The following is a 21,911-nucleotide window of genomic DNA, read 5'->3' on the forward strand; positions in this document are numbered from 1 at the left end:
GGATAATTCAAGTGTGTTATGTTTATTGTATACTTTGTTTGTATTATTAGTATATTGTAATATATAATGAAATAATTACACAACTCACCATAATATAGAATTAGTGGGAGCTCTGAGCTTGTTTTCCTGCAACTAAATGTTCCCATCTTGGGCTGATGGGAGACAGTGACAGATCATCAGGCGTTAGATTCTCATAAGGAGCGCACAACCTAGATCCCTCACATACGCAGTTCACAATAGGGTTCACAGTTCACGATAAGAGTTCATGCTCCTCTGAGAAGCTAATGCTGCTGCTCATCTGACAGGAGACAGAGCTCAGGTGGTATTGTGAGCAATGGGGAGTGGCTCTGAATACAGATGAAGCTTTGCTTACTTGCCTGCTGCTCATCTCCTGCTATGTGGCCTGGTTCCTAACAGGCCGTGGACTGGTACTGGTTTGTGGCCCTGTGGTTGGGGAACCCCGGGTTTAGTTATTTCATTAAGCCTTTATGTGAAGAGTTTTTTTTTTTTTTTTTTTTTTTCCCCTGAGACAGAGTCTTGGTCTGTTGCCCAGGCTGGAGTGCAATGACACGATCTCGGCTCACTGCATCCTCCATCTCCTGGGTTCAAGCAGTTCTGCTGCCTCAGCCTCCCAAGTAGTTGGGATTACAGGCGTCCGCCACCATGCCTGGTTAATTTTGTATTTTTAGTAGGAATGGGGTTTCACCATGTTGGCCAGGCTGGTCTTGAACTCCTGACCTTGTGATCCGCCCGCCTTGGCCTCCCAAAGTGCTGGGATTACAGGCATGAGCCACCACGCCTGGCCTATGTGAAGAGTTTTTATGCCTTTAGATATTAGGTAGATAAGCTCTTTTTAAAAAATACTTTATGTCCCAGTTATATTAGTGTAGAGAATAGTGTCACACACTTGTAAATATTTATTTCAGTTTTGTTTTTTTAAAGTTTTTTAGAACTAGATCCTGATGAGTAATCATGTTATTTTCAAGCAATAATTTGAGGCACTATTCTTTTAATGTAACTTTTATTATTTATATTAAACCAAATGATATCATTGTTGGTATAATCAATATATGACAGAATTTGTTACTGTGAGGAATTTTAGAGGTTATCTAGTGTGAGTTATTTTTCTTCCTTCATGCCAGCCCATTCACAAGTATAAAAGATACATCTTTAAAATCTCCAGGACATCAGTCAATTAATTTTAGTGGCTGCGTCATTTTTCATTGTAGAACTGTACTGCATGATTTAAGCAGGTTCCTGTTAAGTGACATTTAGGCTGATTCACTTTTTCGCTATTGCAAATGGTGCTTTGATGAGTATTTTTGTATGTGCATGAGTTTTATTTTATGAAATTATCTCCTGATAAATTCTTAAAAGTGAGATTTAGACATTTATTTATTGAAACATTTATTAACTTTAAAAAATTTAGTATCTGTTTTTAATGTAATAAGTGGAGTTTTGCTGAAGTGATGTTAACATACATCATAGTGAAATGTCTTATAAAAACAACCTAGTTAGCATTTTAAGATCTGATTCCTAACGTTAAAAATGATCCTAGTATCTACTACATATTTGGAAACCTTTCATTTATAATAAATGATGGTGAGAAGTTAACCAAAGAAGGAAAACGAGAAAGTTAAAGTACTAAGAACAAGGAAAAATGACCAAATGATAGAAATATGGGGAGACTGGAAAGGGTATAGAGGAGGCAAAACTTTGCCTCCACCCTCTTAGCGTCCCTGCTGGGCCCGAGAATTAAACTGACACAAGATAGAGTAGAGGAGAAAAGCATAGACATTTAATATAAGTTTTATGTGATATGGGAGCCCTCAAAAGAAAATGAAGTCATAGAGAAATGGCAAAACCTACATGCTTTTGTGTTAGGTTGAAAGAAGAGAGGCGATTGTAGAAAAGTAGATATGTTATATGGGGAGGCTAAAGGAAGATGTTTAATTTAACAAGGTCTGTTTGTACACAATTCTCTTGACTATGACTCCCTATCAAAGAATGTTTCTTTTCTCCTGGGATAGAGAAGACGTCTTTTACAGGAACATTTTCATCTCCTAGTTTCAGGAAGAAAGGGTGGAAGATTAGAATGCCCTTCTTGCATCTGCTATTTTTCAAGTGCCTTTCAAACTCAAAGTGATCCTTATGTCAGAGTGGCATGTTTGAAGTGGTGTATTCTGCCACCCTTCACGGGTAATGATTATGCCTAGTGTTCCATTAATGGAACGCTAAGCTTGTGGGGGTTATTTATATCCTGCTGCCCAAGGTAATTGCCAAGGTCTGATTTTTCACAAAAAAATTTGCAACCTCTAGCATAAATGGGTTAATTTCACACACAAAAATTTGCAACCTCCGGCATAAATGGGTTTCAACCTCCAGCAGAAAGGGCTTTGGAAACAGACCTGGATTTAAATTCTGTTTCTGCTTCTTACTAGCTACATGACCTGGGAAAGCCTTTTAACCCTTCAAAGCTCATTTATATCCTCCTTTAAAGTAGAGGTAATAATATATCATGGGGTTGTTGTGAAGATTAAATAGTAATAGTAATTACAGCTAACATTTTTGAATCCTTCTATATATGCCAGATAGTATATTAAATGTTTATATGTGGTTTTTTTTAACTTGGCAGATATATGTTATCTTAATTCTCACGAACTTGTGAGATGTAGATAATTTTTACTGATGAGGAGACTAAAAGAGGGATTTTGTAAATTGCCCCAAGCAACACAGCTAATAAGTGGCAAAACCAGAATTTAAATCCAGCAGTCTGACCCACCAGAGGCTGTGATTTCAAGTGCTGTCCCCTGTGTATATGAAGCCCTTAGCACAGTGCATAGCCATAGCATGCATTAATTCATATTTATGTTTAGGCTGTCTTTTAAAAATAGTGTGTCCAGAGAATGAGAAGACAAGCCACAGACTGAGAAAATATTTGCAAGACACATATTTGATAAAGAAAAGTTATCCAGAATATGCAAATAACTCCTAAAACTTAACAATTAGAAAATGAACAGCCCAGTTAAAAAATGGTCAAGAGATTTGAACAGACATCTCACCAAAGATTTGACAAATAAGTATATGAAAAGATGCTCAACATCATATGTCATCAGGGAATTGTAAATTGAAAAGATACAAGTACTACTATGTAGCTGTTAGACTGGTGAAACCCATGCTTGCTGGCAACCCCAAATGCTGGTGAGGATGTGGAGCAACAGGAACTCATTCATTGCTGGTGTGTATGCAGACTCTTTCAGCCATTTTGGAAGACAGTGTGGCAGTTTCTTTTTTTTTTTGAGACAGAGTCTTGCTCTGTCACCCAGACTGGAGTGCAGTGGCGCAATTTCGGCTCACTGCAAGCTCCACCTCCCAGGTTCACGCCATTCTCCTGCCTCAGCCTCCCGAGTAGCTGGGACTACAGGTGCCCGCCACCATGCCTGGCTAATTTTTTGTATTTTTAGTAGAGATGGGGTTTCACCATGTTAGCCAGGATGGTCTCGATCTCCTGACTTCGTGATCCGCCTGCCTCGGCCTCCCAAAGTGCTGGGATTACAGGCGTGAGCCACTGCGCCCGGCCGACAGTTTGGCAGTTTCTTAAAAAACTAAACATACTCTTACAATATGATCCAGCAGTTGTACTCCTTGTTTATTACCCAAATGAGTTGAAAAACATGTCTACACAGAAACCCGCACATACATGTTTATAGAAGCTTTATCCATAATTGCCAAAACTTGGAAACAACCAACATATCCTTAAGTAAGTCAATGGATAAACTGTGGTATAACTAGAAAATAGAATATTATTCAGTGCTAAAAAGAAATGAGTTATTAAGCCATGAAAACATTAAGGAACTGTAAATACATATTACTAAGTGAAAGAAGCTAAACAGAAAGATCTATACATACTCTGATTCCAAGTGTATGACATTCCAGAAAAAGCAAAAGCAAAACTATGGATGCAGTGAAAAGATCAGTGGTTGCCAGGGGTTGGAGGAAGGAGGGGATGAGTAGGCAGAGCACAGAGGATTTTTAGGGCAGTGAAACTATTCTGTATGATATTATAACGAGGGCTACATGTCATTATACATTTGTTGAAACCCATAGATGCAAGAGCAAACTGTAATGTAAACTTTGGACTTGGGTGATAATGATGTGTTAATGTAGGTTCATCATAGCAACAGATGTATCACTCTGGTGTGCAGTGTTGATGGGGGGGTGGTTATGCATGGAGCACGAGGGAACTTTCTGTACTTTCCACGCAATTTTGCTGCGAACCTAAAACTTTCCTTTATCAAATATGTGTCTTGCAAATATTTTCTCAGTCTGTGGCTTGTCTTCTCATTCTCTTGACACACTATTTTTAAAAGACAGCCTAAACGTGAATATGAATTAAATATGAATTAAAACTTAAAATCTATTAAAATAATAAAAAATTAGAAAATGATGCATTTGAAATGTGACACTTCTGATACTTTCATTTTCAGGCCCAGAATAAAGAGACCAGTGTTTTAGCTGCTGCAAAAGTGATTGACACTAAATCTGAAGAAGAACTTGAAGATTACATGGTAGAGATTGATATATTAGCATCTTGTGATCACCCAAATATAGTCAAGCTTCTAGATGCCTTCTATTATGAGAACAATCTTTGGGTAAGTATTTTCTGTTGATCTAAAGGAGTAGCCAAAATGAGTTAATTGTCCTAAAGAGATGTTTATGAATTATTAAAACCTATTTTATGTCTTATCTCTTCTATTTAGTTACTTGTGTCACTTGAATGAGAGTTGATCTGCTGATAAGAGAGTAATAACAGTTATTCTCAGCTTCAACAGATGTTCAGATTTATGTTTCAGATTGTACAGTTTCATCATGATTGTTTGACATTGGATCCAGGTGGAAAAATTTGGTTAAGAATAATAAATTTCCTAAAATATGAAATTAGATGTCCTTGTTTATAATTTAAATTTAATCATTTAAAAGTTTTAAAAGTTTCTCTTAGAAATTGTTTATAATTTTTTATCCTAAACTTTTTGTAAATCTTGTAATAAACTGTAAAATACTAGAAATGTTAAATATTTATCATATTATCAGGTTCAACTTTAGTGCATGATGTGATGGCTAAAGCTGTATGTATAAATTTTATTCATTTTCAGAAAATATTAAGGTACAAGTAGATATAGAAATAAAACTTTCATATTCATTATAATAATCTGTCAATCACTTGTTCTGTACCAACATTAGTTTAATCAAGAGGACTTTTTAAAATGCAGCTTCAGTCTTTCTTCCTGAAGGAAGAAGCAAAGTTTTATGAGAGAGAAGAGTAAGTAGTATAAGGAATACCTGACTGGATGCCTAAAGGTCTATGTTTTTTTATCCTAGTGCTGCCACTTACGGAACTTGGATAAGTCAGTTAACTTTTATGAGTCTGTTTACTCATCTGTAGGATGAGTAATGATCTGCCTCCCAAATTATTTTCTGAATAATGTAATGAATTTGAAAACAATTTCTAATTGGCAAGCACTTGTAAAAAGAAAATAAAGCATTATGCTGAGGGAAAAAAGGCAGGAAGCTACCTAATTAGTTAAAAATGTGTTATTTTTTAAAATTATAGTTATTATTAATGTAGTGTTTTCTGAAATTATTGTTCAGGGCTGTGGCAGAATGTTTCCAAAGATTATAATGCAAATGAACCCCTAGACTAGTTAATAAACAGATAAGACCTTTACTTGGGACTATTGCACAATAAAAATTTAGACAACTGTGAGGGGAAGTTTAGTGGGAGACATAAATGTTAATTAATCAAATAATCACAATAAATATAAAATTACAAGTGTGGTAAGGGTTAAGAAGGAAAGGTACATGGCGTTATATCTTACCAGGGAAGTCAAGATAAGCACCTATCAGCAGGTAATAATTGAGCTCGGATCTGAAGCTTTTGTGGGTATTTCTTCTGTTTTTTTTTTTTTTTTTTTTTCTAAAAGAAGTCTCTGTATAAATATTTTCAGGATTTATTCCTATTTAATACAGTTTAAAAAAAATGTATATTTGTTCACTTAAAGCACAAGTTGCCTTAAAAATATAAGTAATAAAATCTTTCATTGGTGACCAAATAGCTGTGCAGTACAATACCAAATGAAAAAGTTCTGTACCTGGTAGTTGTAGAGAAGCAGGGACAGTAAACATGGCAATTAACAAAAATGCCCATGCTTTCACAGTGGGCTTTATCAAATGCGTATTGTTTGAGATTTGTAACTCTTTTGACAAAATCTTCGTTTAGTATATCGTTTCCATAACCAGATTATTTGATAGCTATTTCTTTATCTTTTTTGCTAAGCTGAAGAAAAAATACTGAAACTCAAAACTCCATGTAGTTTTAGACACACGCTTTTTTTTTTTTTTGCATGCAGATCCTCATTGAATTTTGTGCAGGTGGAGCAGTAGATGCTGTGATGCTTGGTAAATACCTTTTTGTTCTTTATGTTCATATCTTAAATTATACTTGATAAGATGAAAGAATTTCAACCATATATAAATATATTCAAATATGTAAGTATTGAGTAAAGTTCAGTAAGTTAAATCAACTCAAGTATGTTTTTATATTCTTGGATAATTATAGTAAAATTCTAAAATGAAATGTTGAGTGTGTCAAGAATGTGATCTTTGTAGATATAGTTCTTTTAAAATAAATTCCCTGCATATGATCTTTGACAGTGATGATATATACAGAAAGGTATATAGCCTGCTAATATGTTTTCACTGTATAAAAAGCAGATTTTTTTTTTACTTTCTCCTTATAGAACTTGAGAGACCATTAACTGAGTCCCAAATACAAGTAGTTTGCAAGCAGACTTTAGATGCATTGAACTACTTACATGATAATAAGATCATCCACAGAGATCTAAAGGCTGGCAACATTCTCTTTACCTTAGATGGAGATATCAAATTGGGTAAGTTATTCACTTAAATAAAACATTAGAATTTTTACCCTGAAATTTCCATCTTTATGTATGTGACTTAATGTGGTTTTATTACTACTTAAATATGTGAAACATGGAGAACTAACTCCATGCTAGTTTTTAAAAAACACTTTTTTAAGGTAAATACTCATTTTTCTATAATTTCTAAATATCAGCACCTAATTGAATGCTTTAAAAAGAAGATAAGAAAGAATGAATTTTTATTTTCAAAAAGGCATGCTTTTTAAAGACCAGTTTCAAGTTTGTACCCTTAAATTTTTGTACGTAGACTTAATACTTGTAAATGTTTTATGTTTAGAATATAATATAGTGTGTAAAACTGCTAACTCAGTTTTTGCTTTATTTTCAAAGTTCATGTCTAGTGAGTTTTTCCCCATGTTTAGTTTTATATTCTATTTTATTGATATGGTACGTTGACTAAACTAACAAAGTAATCTTAGTTCTGAAGAGAATACCTAAACGTAAGGACTAGAATTTTTAATTTTACTCTTTATACTGAGGGAAGAAATGTTACCTTCATAAGAAGAATTAGATGTAGGTCTTATGAAAGTTATAGCACTCTTTACCCAAGATAGGAATTATTTAAAAAGTCCAGAGATGAAGTCCAAATTTGTATATTTTGGAAGGCTATTCAAAGGACAAAATATATTCAGAAGTCAAGTTGATACCAGTGACTATAGTCATTTCACTTTACTTTGTCAAGACATTTAAACAGATGGTGTACTAAATTTTATTCTTTTTAATTTTTTTTTTTAACGGAGTCTTGCTCTGTTGCTTAGGCTGGAGTGCAGTGATGTGATCATAGTTTACTGCAGCCTTGAACCCCTGGGCTCCAGGGATCCTTCCACCTTATCCTCCCTAGTAGCTGGAACTGCAGGCATGCACCACCACACCTGGCTAATTTTTAAAAATTTTTTGTAGAGATGAGGTCTTGCTCTGTTGACCAGACTGGTCTTGAATTCCTGGGTGCAAGTGATTCTTCTGCCTTGGGCCTCCTGAAGTGAATTTTAACCTTTTGATTGTGAAAAAATACAGATATAGAAAACCACACCAGAAATTGTGTAGCTTAAGTTTAGTACTTTGTAGACATAGCTTTGTAATCACTACCTAGATCAAAAAGTAGAACTTTGGCAGGCACCCCAGAAGCTCTTCCGTATGCCCATCTTAGCCACTGCCCTTCTCTTCTCCACATTTTATCCTGACTTGTATATTATTTCCTTCCTTGTGTTTCTTTATGGCTTAGTCACCCAGTATTCATCTCTAGACGTTAGGGTTTCAACTTGCTCATATAAAACTTGGGTTTTTAAAGTCTCTTAACTTATAGGCCTTCCCCCATTCATTTCTTTTCTTTATATTATGGCATGTGTAATGGGGGATGAGGGCAATATCACCCACATGGGTGCAAAAATTAGTTTTTTAGGGCCAAAAAAAACCTTATGCATTACACTGGTTTGTGACCTTCCAAAGGCCCCAGTACATGAAGAGATATAACACTGTATCTATGGCATTAAAATTTTATGGGAGGAGGGATGACGTGAAAAAAATGTTTAAAATGACTCCTTAGAGGGGCTAGTAATGAGACACTGATCCATGGAACCTGGGCTGTTTGGCCTGTTGTGTTTCCCTCAAACTGCATTTTGCTATTGCATACTCCTGATGATTGAAGTTCCTTTCTGTATTTCCTTCAGTTTGGCAGATGAATCCAAAGGCTTGATCAGTCTCAAGCCTGATCCTTTGGCAAGACTTACAGGTGGTTTTGCATTCTTTCATTGGGAGGCACACCGTGTCTGCTTTGTGCCCTTTTTTGATGTTGCATCTATTGAGGCTTAATGCCTACACCTCTGTCTTTTGGGGTTGCAAAACGAATTCCATTATTTTGTTTTCATTATTTTCGATAATGATTTTGATATAAACACCAATTATTTCATTATTTTCATTCATTATAAAATTAGTAATGAAGATAATGACTTGGCTGTCTCTTATCCTCAATTGATGACCAGTGTTTTAAAAAATATTGTTAGTTCATGGATTTAATTTTATTTGGTTGGTTTCAAATCCATTGCAGTTTTTATTCTTATTGAAGCTCGTGTTGTTCCATCTTTAGTCAGTGGGGTCTTCTTCGTGTCTGCTTGTTGGTCTTCTTGACAGAACTAGTAATCTTTGATAGCTTACTTGACAGTTCTGAGATGTTTCAGGCTCATCTGTGTATTTCCTGTGTCAGACCTGTAATTAACCATTTCTTTTTTCTTTTCTTTTTTTTTTTTTTTTTGAGTCAAAGTCTTGCTCTGTTGCCCAGGTTGGAGTGCAGTGGCTGATCTCAGCTCACTGCAACCCCCACCTCCTGGGTTCAAGGGATTCTTGTGCCTCAGCCTCCTGAGTAGCTAGGATTACAGGCATGTACCACCATGCCCAGCTAATTTTTGTTTTTTAGTAGAGATGGGGTTTCAACATGTTGACCAGGCTGGTCTGGAACTCCTGGCCTGAAGTGATCTGCCCACTTCAGCCTCCCAAAGTGCTGGAATTACAGGTGTGAGCCACTGCACCCAGTGTAATTAGCCATTTCTTCAAGAAGCCCTGGTTTCTTTTAGTAGAATATAGTATTTCAAGACCACAGTCTGGTGTAAGAGATGCTTGCAGTTTTCTATATTGGCCATTGTTCTAGGACTTTTCAAAGGACAGAGCTAGACCCCTCATGAGTTCATATATATTTCCTATTCAAATTCAGGATAAAGGTTTTTAAAATCTAACCTCTGTAATAAATGTGCATCTCCTTTCTTCTGTGTTGAGAGTTCTGGTTCTCAAGGACATTGATAGGTTTAGGATACCTCATAATTCATTTTAACCCTCACTTCTATATTTAATGCTCACCACCACTCCTTATGTTGATGTGTCTTTGGTGATGTTGGTTATCTGAAGCTCAGCTTTTGGTAGATTCCTCTGAAAGGGCTCTCTGAATTCTTACATAGTGATAACAGTTGTACCCTTATAGTTGAAGGTTAGTTTTGCTGGATAACAAATCCTTGGCACAAATTTCTTTCCTTCAGCATCTGAAATATGTTACTCTGTTTTCTTCAGTCATGAAGTGTTGCTGTTGAAAAGTCTGATAATCTGAATTTCTTCATTGTAAGTCATGTGCTTTTTTTGCTTAGATGCTAAAAGTTTTTTTTTTTTTTTTAAGACCAGTAGTTTGACCAGTCTTTTCTAATAAATATATTTTTTTTCTTTTCTTTTTTTTTGAGACGGAGTCTTGCTCTTTCACCCAGGCCGGACTGCAGTGGCGCTATCTCGGCTCACTGCAAGCTCTGCTTCCCGGGTTCACGCCATTCTCCTGCCTCAGCCTCCCGAGTAGCTGGGACTACAGGCGCCCGTCACCACGCCCAGCTAATTTTTTGTATTTTTCATAGAGACGGGGTTTCACCGTGTTAGCCAAGATGGTCTTGATCTCCTGACCTCGTGATCCACCCGCCTCGGCCTTCCAAAGTGCTGGGATTGGTGTGAGCCACCATGCCCGGCCTTCTAATAAATATTATGCTCTTACAATATTCAAGTGCTTTCTTCCCCGCCCCCGAGAGGAAAGTTTTCTGGAGTTATAGATCTGAGCATTTGTTTGTTCCCTTGCATTGAGTTGCTTCTTTAGAGACTTTTAGTATTTGTTTGTTGGGTCTTTGCCTGTTGTCCATGTTTGTAACTTTTTCTCAAGTCCTTTTTTAGCTTGCTTTCTTTTTTATTGTAGGAAAATATATACAACATAAAATTTACCTTTTTGATCATTTTTAAGTGTACATTTCTGTGGTATTAAGTACATTCCCATTATTATACAACCATTACCATCACCTGTCTCCATACCTCTTTTCATCTTGCAGCAGTTAAAGTCTATACCCATTAAACAGTTAGTCCCCATTTTCCACTCCTCCCAGCTTCTGGCAACCACCATTCTGCTTTCAGTTTCTATGATTTTGACCACTCTAGGTATATACGTATGTGGAATCATACAACATTTGTCCTTTTGTGACTGGCGTATTTTACTTACCATAACGTTCTCAAGGTTCATCCATGTTGTAGCGTATTTCAAGTCTTCCCCTTTTAAGATTGAATAATATGCCATTGTATGTATATAACACATTTTGTTTATCCGTTCATCCATCAGTGGGCACTTGGGTTGCTTTCACTTTTTGGCTATTGTGAATAATACTGCTATGAATGTTGGTGTACAAATGTCTGTCCTACTCCCTGCTTTTAATTCTTTTGAGTATGCACCCAGAAGTGGAATTGCTGAATCATATGGTAATTCTATGTTTAATTTTTTTGAGGGACCACCATGCTGTTCTCCATAGCAACTGCACCATTTTACATTTCTAACGGAAATGTACAAGGCTTCCAGTTTCTCCACATGCTTGTCAACACTTTTTTTTTTCTATGCTACATCCATCCTACTGGGTGTGAAGTGGTAATGGGTATGAATTTGTTGTATTATTTGCTCTTGCTTTCCCTAGTTTAGCCTTTGTTTCTAAAGTTTTTCTTTTTTATTTTAAATTTTTTCTGGAGGTCTGTCGCCTGTCAGAATTTTTCTAATTCTGACTTACATGGCTCTTTTATGGTTTTCATCATTTTTAAAAGTGTCCTAGCTTATTTTGAAATAGGATATTATAGTTTTCATCAATTTTGGGGGCATTTTTTTTTGTAAATATATTGAAATTTTATTTGAATATAGGGACATACTTGTGTAAAATAATGTGTACCTTATCAATATACTGAAGGTTTAGGAATTGTAAAATAATATTTAGTTGACAATTAAAATATTTGTAATTTCTGTTTAATTTACAAATACTTCCAGAGAACCTTCCATTTCTGCAACACAGATATATAGAACAATCTTATCCCCAAGAACCATATAATAGATAAAAGTAATTCAGGCAGAATTGCATGACCTTTAAGAGTTCTACAACAAAAACAACAAAGGTTAGAATTGTGAATATGGCTAATAATAGCTACCATTTATTGAGTGTATACTCTGTGCTAGGCATGAGCATCAAATACTGAATTTTTGGTGCTTATTCAACTTTGAGAATTGTCGGATCAAATGTGAAACTTAAAAATTCGTGCATTTATAGCATGAGGTGAATTATGCAGCAATAGCAATTTTATGTTGCTGTTAATGTTGTGTGAACTCCAGGCTGAAAAGGTGGGATTAACAACTGAAAAAGCTATAATGTTACTGTTCTGTATAATTTAAATCAGAAAACATAAGGTTCCCAATTTTTTCTTGACAATATAATTTTATGAGGAATTTAGCAAGACATACACTCTCCTAAAGGTTGCTTTAGTATAATTTCTATTTTTCACACTATAGAAAAAATGTTAATGACTCTTAGTTTAATTGTGCCACATAGCACTAGTTGGCATTTATTTTGAAGTGGATAGACTGGTCTGCTTTTAGAGTTACCATTTTTTATTTTCAATTTTGAAGGATTTGTCATCTGAAGATAAGGTGGTATTAAATGTACTGATAATGGGATCTTTAGCAGGTTTTTTTGGGAGATGGTAGAAAGAGATGGTCAAGATTAAGATGGGAGAGACATCTTTTTCTTTCTGTTTAACTTACTTTTTATAATAAGATTAGCCTTATTAAAGACTTAAAATGCTTTTTCTCCCCATTGAATACAATGAACAATGCTTAAAAGTTCTCATTAATGCTTTTGTGTGATTATTTCAAGCGGATTTTGGAGTATCAGCTAAAAACACGAGGACAATTCAAAGAAGAGATTCCTTTATTGGTACACCATATTGGTATGTATTCAGTTTTATGAATTTATAGTATTAGTCATGTCAGCAGTTATAATTACTCATGAATTTTTGTCCACATAATTGATTATACCATGTGTTTTGCAATCACTGTTCTTAAACATGTTAACTTTTAATTATCTGTCTTCATAGGATGGCTCCTGAAGTAGTCATGTGTGAAACATCTAAGGACAGACCCTATGACTACAAAGCTGATGTTTGGTCCCTGGGTATCACTTTAATAGAAATGGCTGAGATAGAACCACCTCATCATGAATTAAATCCAATGCGAGTGCTGCTAAAAATAGCAAAATCTGAGCCACCTACATTAGCACAGCCATCCAGATGGTAAAAATATTCTTAAAAAAGCTTAATAAGAAACAAATGATACTAGGAAGCAAAACTTGATGTTATATTCTCACAATTTTCCAAGAGTATTTAAAATTGGGTACATGGTTCGAAGACTATATGAATTAGAAAAGTGATTTTTGGTATATTTCTCTTAAAGACCATTAAAACTCTTCGAGCTCACTTTTCCCATATATCTGAAAATATGAATGATTTGAGTTTTGCATGAGAAAGGTATTGTCTGTACTGTGAGGAAGTGAGGCATATAGATTGATCTATATTTGTGAAATTTATTAGAAATTTTGTGCTTTTTGGCATACTTGTGAGTATATGGCTGTCTCAGTGATTATGTACCTACTTACATATATGTCTAACATGTATTTACAGATGAATAAGTTTTACAAAATCTTAATAGTCTCATTAACTAGTTTTTTAAATGTTGAATTAATACTATTACATACATAATGAAACTTAAGCATAACTTATCAAAGAGTTTTGTTTGATTTGATTAACAAGAAAGTAAAATAGAATGTTGTTAAAATTTATTTTAAAGGTCTTCAGATTTTAAGGACTTTCTAAAGAAATGCTTAGAAAAGAATGTGGATGCCAGGTGGACTACATCTCAGCTGCTGCAGGTAAGAGAGTATGACAACAGCAAATAATATAATTATTTTAACATCTCTCTAAGAATGTAATTTCATATTCAGTGTGCTTTCTTTCCACTTAAATTTCCCTGTGGAGAGTCAAAATGGCAGTAGTTAACATTTGCTTTACAAAATAAATGCTGCTGTTACCATCAGGCATTTAGCTTAAACGTTATTCCTCCTGTGCTTTTTTGATTCAGTTTAATTATGTTCTTTTCATTTTGGTAGTTATTTCCATTATGTCTCTCCAGTTACTAGAAAGCAAGCTCCTTGGGGACAGGGGCCGTGAACTAATTAATTAAAAAATGTCTTACAGTGAGGGTAAATAGTAAATATTGTTGACTTAAAAAAAATGTTGTTAAAGCGATTGGGTAAATTTAATTTTGCTTTATAGAAGGACTACTTGTAATATATTAAATAAAAAATTGTCAATTTTATAGGTGGGCAAATAAAATGACAAATCTTGAGGCAATTACTGTTAGGTTATTATGTAACTCCATCATAGTGTTTTAGGTTGACATATTTATCTGGGAGAATAAAGCAGGAAAAAATTGCTTTGTTGTGTGCAGCAAGTATACCCCTGGAACACACTTTCTATTATTATTTTGTTACCCCCACACTTGAAGCCCTTAGTCTGCGATAGACACTGTTAAGTGTTGAGTATACAAAGATAAATAAAATGGCTTCTCATTCTCAAGAATTTTAGAACCATGTCAACAATACAGGTGTTTGTAGATACTTCTAACAGAATTCTAAAGCTTTTTATAATTTTGAGGCTTTGATAGGGTTTATAGAGATGGTTACTTTTTAAGAAGTAATAATGAGGCCAGGTGTAGTGGCTTATGCCTGTAATCCCAGCACTTTGGGAGGCCGAGGCGGGTGGATCACCTGAGGTCAGGAGTTCCAGACCAGCCTGGCCAATATAGTGAAACCCTGTCTCTACTAAAAATACAAAAAATCAGCCGGGCATGGTGGCACATGCCTGTAATCTTAGCTACTCGGGAGGCTGAGGCAGGAGAATCTCTTGAACCTGGGAGATGGAGATTGCAGTAAGTTGAAATTGTGCCACTGCCCTCTAGCCTGAGTGATAAAGTGAGACTCCGTCTCAAAAAAAAAAAAAAAAAAGTAATAATGTAGTGACCTGACATTTGCTTTAAATTTCAATTAAAATTTTTTATTATGAAGTTTTCAAACACACAGAAAGTACATGTACCTACTACCCAGATATAACAATTCTTATCATTTTTGATAAATTTGCTTCAGATTCTTAAAAATGTACAGATCCAGTTGCAGGGCAGTCCCTGCTTTTGCTCAAGCCCTCTCCCCTCTTTCTTTCTCAGATGTAGCATTATCTGAAGTTGTCTGTCATTTTCCTGCCCACATGTTCATATTTTTTACCACATAAGAATGTGTGTTGTGTGTGTTTGAAACTTAGTTTAGTAGTATTCCAGTTGTTGAGTATGTTCTCTTTAATGATCAACAGCATCCCTTTGTTACTGTTGATTCCAACAAACCCATCCGAGAATTGATTGCAGAGGCGAAGGCTGAAGTAACAGAAGAAGTTGAAGATGGCAAAGAGGAAGATGAAGAGGAGGAAACAGAAAATTCTCTGGTCAGTATTTAGGAAAGAAATTTCATTTAGTGAATAGAGTTCGGTTTTGAGGTGTAGTTGCTCCTGTATCTAAGGATTGATGGGTGGCAATGCAAAACCTTTAAATTTAGACCTGAAGATTAGTAGCAAGGTTGCTCGTCGCTGCACATTTTTGTTATATTTCCTTTTTTTTTGAGATGGAGTCTCACTCTGTTGCCCAGGTTGGAGTGCAGTGGTCACCACAACCTCTGCCTCCCGGTGTCAAGTGATTCTTGTGCGTCAGCCTCCCGAGTAGCTAGGACTACAGGCGTGCGCCACCACACCCAACTAATTTTTGTATTTTTAGTAGAGATGGGGTTTCACCTTGTTGGCCAGGCTAGTCTCGAACTCCTGACCTCAAGTGATCTGCCCTCCTCGGTCTCCCAAAGTGCTGGGATTACAGGTGTGCGCCACCGCACCCGGCCCATTTTTGTTATATTTCTTATGAGAAGAATTGTTAATTCTTTAAATTCAGCAACATTTACTGAATAAAGATCTGAAATCACTGTAGGTCTGTAAACATTGTTTTGGTCACTCTAAGGTCATGTTTTAACACTAAAAATACATTAAATCTTTTTTAGCCAATACCTGCAAGTAAGCGTGCATCTTCTGACCTTAGTATCGCCAGCTCTGAAGAAGATAAACTTTCACAAAATGCTTGTATTTTGGAATCTGTCTCAGAAAAAACAGAACGTAGTAACTCTGAAGATAAACTCAACAGCAAAATTCTTAATGAAAAATCCACCACTGATGAACCTGAAAAGGCTGTGGAGGATATTAATGAACATATTACCGATGCTCAGTTAGAAGCAATGACTGAACTCCATGACAGAACAGCAGTAATCAAGGAGAATGAGAGAGAGGAGAAGAGGCCCAAGCTTGAAAATCTGCCTGACACAGAAGACCAAGAAACTGTGGACATTAATTCAGTCAGTGAAGGAAAAGAGAATAATATAATGATAACCTTAGAAACAAATACTGAACATAATCTAAAATCTGAGGAAGAAAAGGATCAGGAAAAGCAACAGATGTTTGAAAATAAGCTTATAAAATCTGAAGAAATTAAAGATACTATTTTGCAAACAGTAGATTTAGTTTCTCAAGAGACTGGAGAAAAAGAGGCAAATATTCAGGCAGTTGATAGTGAAGTTGGGCTTACAAAGGAAGACACCCAAGAGAAATTGGGGGAAGACGACAAAACTCAAAAAGATGTGATCAGCAATACAAGTGATGTGATAGGAACATATGAGGCAGCAGATGTGGCTCAGAAAGTGGATGAAGACAGTGCTGAGGATACACAGAGTAATGATGGGAAAGAAGTGGTCGAAGTAGGCCAGAAATTAATTAATAAGCCCATGGTGGGTCCTGAGGCTGGTGGTACTAAGGAAGTTCCTATTAAAGAAATAGTTGAAATGAATGAAATAGAAGAAGGTAAAAATAAGGAACAAGTAATAAACAGTTCAGAGAACATAATGGACATCAATGAGGAACCAGGAACAACTGAAGGTGAAGAAATCACTGAGTCAAGTAGCACTGAAGAAATGGAGGTCAGAAGTGTGGTGGCTGATGCTGACCAAAAGGCTTTAGGAAGTGAAGTTCAGGATGCTTCTAAAGTCACTACTCAGACAGATAAAGAGAAAAAAGAAATTCCAGTGTCAATTAAAAAGGAGCCTCAAGTTACTGCAGTTTCACAGCCCACTGAACCTCAGCCTGTTCTAATACCCAGTATTAACATCAACTCTGACAGTGGAGAAAATAAAGAAGAAATAGGTTCTTTATCAAAAACTGAAACTATTCTGCCACCAGAATCTGAGAATCCAAAGGAAAATGATAATGATTCAGGCACTGGTTCCACTGCTGATACTAGCAGTATTGACTTGAATTTATCCATCTCTAGCTTTCTAAGTAAAACTAAAGACAGTGGATCGATATCTTTACAAGTAAGTGTACATGAGTCATTGTTTGGGATTTCCTTTGCCATTTTCTCAATTCAGAGTTTATGTGAAATTGATGTATTGAAAATAAAACAGCATTAAATTAATGTAGTATTAACCATATAAATTCTTACAGCCTATGAAAGCAATTAAAAAGAACTAAGGAGATTGTGGATCTAATCTTTAAATTTTGTGGTAGGATCTACCTATTTTTGCAGACCTGATGCAGATAAACAGTGTAATATGGTTGCTTGGTGTGATTAGGTTCCTTTATTGGACATATCTAGATGCAACATTAGCAAGAATCAACAATGTATGAGAGAATTAGAAATTGAAAGAATGATCTCTTTTTAAGCACATTTAGGGTGTAAACAATCCTTGATTTACCATTGGCCCATATAGTCACAGACATTGCTACTGCCATGAGAACCATTGTGGGGAAAACAAAACAAACACTAAAGCCCAGAACACTTGGAGCTTTGAGTGTAATTCTCAAATTTTAGTGTGCTTAGGAGTTACTAGCGGCTATGTAGAAGTCTGGAGTGGGTCCCAAGAATCAGTATTTGTGAAAAAAAAAAAGATCCCACAGAGTTCTGATGCAGGTGATCCATGGGCTGCCCCTTGGAAAATACTTCCTAGACCCTCTGAGTTGATAGTAGCAGAAGAGAAGACAGAAAAGCAGGAACAACCTAGGAAAACTGACATAGATGGATCTCTAGGGCATGAATGATTAGTCTGCCTATCTGCCCCAAATTCCTAGGATTTTCTTACATGTATTCCTAGGATTTTCTTCTTTTTTCAGTTTACTTTCTTTCACTGACTGAAATAACCACCACTCTGAAATTCATTCACTGACTTAATAGCCTCTTTTAAAAATGCAAATAACTTGTATAAGAATGAAGAAGATATTAATTATTGAACTTTTAGTAGGAGCTGAAGAAATGTGAAGTTTGGAGGTTAAGGTGTAGATAGGTGTATTTTTTGGAGTCTGCCAACTTTAGATTTTAGAGGAATCCTGGGTAGGGTACCATAATCCTGGACTCTGGAAGAAGAGCATGAGGATCCTGGAAGCTTGGAGAAGAGAACAGTAAGAGGAGAGGATGCAGAAAGGTGATTGGAAGGTGCCAAAGAGAAACTGTTTAAAATTTGGATGCATTTTGAGTTTAGCATTTTCACATTCCATTTTTGCTTCCTCTGCCTTCTAACCCTTTCTTCCATATCAACACCCAGTAAGTATCTGCCCTGAACACTTAATTTGTTTACCAAAATGTATTTGTAGGAGTCTTATATGTCTGTTATTTCTGTTTGCATTTAAATGTTTTTGGATACCAGTTGAGGAATGAAGAGTTTAGTCTTAATAAAGAATTTTAGGTCATAGCTAGCAGCCAAATCTGGTACTTTTGGGTGCAGCAGAGGCACTGTCTTTCTAGTAACCCTAAAATCATACATATATCTCTGGCCCTGAGATGGAGGGAGGGGCTGTCGATATTATTGTTACTGATTAAGTAGATTTTGATCCCCAGTGCTGGCAGTGTTTAAAAATTACCTGAGAGCTTTTTAAAAAAAAAAGAGATTTCCAGCTACTCTCAGACCTGTCAGTGTAGTTTTTTTTTTTAAGAGATGAGCCCCACAAATTCATTTTTAATTGTTTTGTCAGTGAAAAAGCAGAGGTATCTGAGAAACTACAAATTGAAAAGATGAAAAAAAAGGATAACATGTAAAGTTCTACTGATTAGCTATGTGAACTCATTATCACTTATGCCTAATTATAATGTGTCATAAAAGCTATACAGGAACATGATCAAAATGCATACTTTGAAAAAATTTGATTTCATCTGTAAAGTCGTGTAAGTCAGATGACTTTTAAGGTGTTATAACTGGTTCCACAGATGAGTCTATTGCTTTATATTTATACTTTCTATGTGTAGTCTGCATGGCTGTTCAGTTGTTTTGTTTTAAAAAAGAAAGAAATGTTAAAAGAAGAAGAAAATGTTTTCTACCTCCAGTATTCCCTGTACAAAGCCTAACTAAAATAAAATCTCACTCAGGAAACAAGAAGACAAAAGAAAACATTGAAGAAAACACGCAAATTTATTGTTGATGGTGTAGAAGTGAGTGTAACAACATCAAAGATAGTTACAGATAGTGATTCCAAAACTGAAGAATTGCGGTTTCTTAGGTGAGTGGAGAAACAACGTAATTAAAACTGGTTTGTGACTTCTTTTCAGTCTCTGAAAAGTCAGAAGAATAGAGAAACAAGGGTAAATTATTGGCTAATTTTTTTTTATTCTTTTACTACTGTTCCACTCGAAAGAAAATTTTTAAAGCTTAAAAAAAAACGTATTTCAGAAGTGTAATTTTTGCTGTCTTCTCTATCATTACCATTAAATTTTATCAGACGTCAGGAACTTCGGGAATTAAGATTTCTTCAGAAAGAAGAGCAAAGAGCCCAACAACAGCTCAATAGCAAACTACAGCAACAACGAGAACAAATTTTCCGGCGCTTTGAGCAGGAAATGATGGTAAAGTCTGATTGTTATACCATTTTATATCATTTTTTGTTAATAATGACATTTTACTGCATTAAAAACAGACAAAAAAAACAGGTTGTAGAACTTGTTCTCTGATTGCCAGATTTCTCTAGCTTTGTGATTTATTTCTGGCATTTTTACCCTTTTGGTGTTCTGGATGCCTTTTATTGATTTACTCTTTTTTCTTGAAAGGATTTTCTATCCCAGTCTACCTTAAGTTGGTTTATGGTGTGATGGGTTGTTTTTTCTCTCATGAAAACTTAAAATCATGAAGCCAGTAAACAAAGTTCCTAGATTTGCCTATTGCTGGATAATTTTTCAGTGCTCTAATTCGATCTTTCAGATTTGGAATCCAAGATTTTAAGCCAGTTTAGAGCAATTGCCTTCAAACCTAGCTGAGCAGTAGGACTCCTCAGGGGCTTTTTAAAAATGTGCTTTATTCTCTGGCTTCTACAGTTAAGCCTCCACATCTCTATTTCCTGCTGCTAGAGGAAATAGTGCTGACTAGTCCTGGGTAGCTGTCACTGAGTCCTTCAGTTTTTGCCTTGTGTCCAAAGTTGGAAAAGGAATTAGTAATGTAATGTAAAATTTTTGTAATTTATGTTGACTATCTGCCTTAATGTAGGTTAGAAAAAGTATCATTTGAAATGTTATAGTACTCATGTTTTGAATATAGTCCATGTGTTGACTTGTAATTTTAATTGATAAAGATTGTTTTGTGTGAACTGTGGATTGTTGATTACATGAGTTGGATCATAACTGAGATTTCCTAAGAAAATAGTGAACTTTTGTTCTCATTGAGTATTTTTATAGTACTTACATTGTTTTCCAAAACCTCATAAAATCGGTATTTCTCCCCCACCATACTTTCTAAAATGTTTTACTTTTCAATTTTTTTAAAAAGAAAACATCCATTACAAATAAGTAACTATACCTGTATTCAAAAACAGTGTTACTGAGTGTTATATAAACAGGAGTCTTGTTGCAAGAGTAGATTTATAATTCCAAAAGATCTGTTCCAATAGAATAAGGTGTTTATTTTAAGAATCTTAATGTGGAAGAGTGAATCTGAAAATGACAATCTTATTATTAAATAATGGTGATATTAATAATATTATTTTATTAAAGTAGACTTCAAATAAGCTCGACTTATCAAAAATTTTATTGGATAAATATTGAAATTTTTCTAATTTGCCTTACTACTTCACAACAATTAGCTGTTCTTCTGGATAATCTAAAAACTTTGAACATTCTACTAGTATAATAGAAAACAAATTTTGGGTCGGGTGCAGTGCCTTATTCCTGTAATCCTAGCACTTTGGGAGGCTGAAGTGGGCAGATCACTTGAGGGCAGGAGTTCGAGACCAACCTGGCAAACATGGTAAAACCCCGTCTCTACTAAAAATACAGAAAAATTAGCTAGGCAGGATGTCACATGCCTGTAATTCCAGCTACTCAGGAGGCTGAGGCATGAGAATCATTTGAATCTGGGAGGCGGAGGTTGTAGTGAGCAGAGATTGCGCCACTGCACTCCAGCCTGGGTGACAGAGGGAGATCCTGTCTCAAAAAGAAAAAACAAACAAAAAAATACAGAAAAGAAAAAAAAGACCAGGCACAGTGGTTCATGCCTGTAATACCAGTATTTTGGGAGGCCAAGGCAGGAGGATTGCTTGAGCGCAGAAGTTTAAGACCAGCCTAGGCAACATAGTGATAGCCCCATCTCTCCAAATAAATAAATAAATAAATAAATAAATAAATAAATAAATAAATAAATAAAAAGATAAGTTGGTCATGGTGGCATGCACTGTAGTCCCAGCTACTTGGGAGGCTGAAGCAGGAGGATAGTTTGAGCCCAGGAGGCCGAGGCTGCAGTGAACTGTGATTGTACAGCTGCACTCCAGCCTGGGTGACAGAGTGAGACCCTGTCTCTAATAAATAAAATAGAAAAAAAATTTCCATGTTAGAAAAAAAGAACTCATTTTTTTGAGAATTTTCATAACATATTTTAGTGCATTTGACTTTTTCAGTATTGTGAAGGTTATAGTACATTACTAAATTTAAATACT

At 35.5% G+C, this 21,911-nt stretch overlaps 1 protein-coding gene across 2 annotated transcripts in view; it reads left to right on the plus strand.

Moving 5' to 3' along the window:
• The window catches only part of SLK (STE20 like kinase), a 61,819-nt gene that overhangs the window by 18,748 nt on the left and 21,160 nt on the right, over positions 1-21,911 (plus strand). For both annotated transcript variants that reach the window (XM_004050049.5, XM_004050048.5), the window contains exons 2-11: positions 4,488-4,652; positions 6,408-6,456; positions 6,798-6,947; positions 12,692-12,764; positions 12,912-13,106; positions 13,660-13,741; positions 15,234-15,362; positions 15,962-17,320; positions 19,363-19,493; positions 19,713-19,836. In XM_004050049.5, the coding sequence (XP_004050097.5) occupies positions 4,488-4,652; positions 6,408-6,456; positions 6,798-6,947; positions 12,692-12,764; positions 12,912-13,106; positions 13,660-13,741; positions 15,234-15,362; positions 15,962-17,320; positions 19,363-19,493; positions 19,713-19,836 (2,457 nt within the window). The remainder of the gene's footprint in view (positions 1-4,487; positions 4,653-6,407; positions 6,457-6,797; positions 6,948-12,691; positions 12,765-12,911; positions 13,107-13,659; positions 13,742-15,233; positions 15,363-15,961; positions 17,321-19,362; positions 19,494-19,712; positions 19,837-21,911) is intronic.

Source organism: Gorilla gorilla, chromosome 8, assembly GCF_029281585.2.
Source record: "Gorilla gorilla gorilla isolate KB3781 chromosome 8, NHGRI_mGorGor1-v2.1_pri, whole genome shotgun sequence".
Lineage (NCBI taxonomy): Eukaryota > Metazoa > Chordata > Mammalia > Primates > Hominidae > Gorilla > Gorilla gorilla.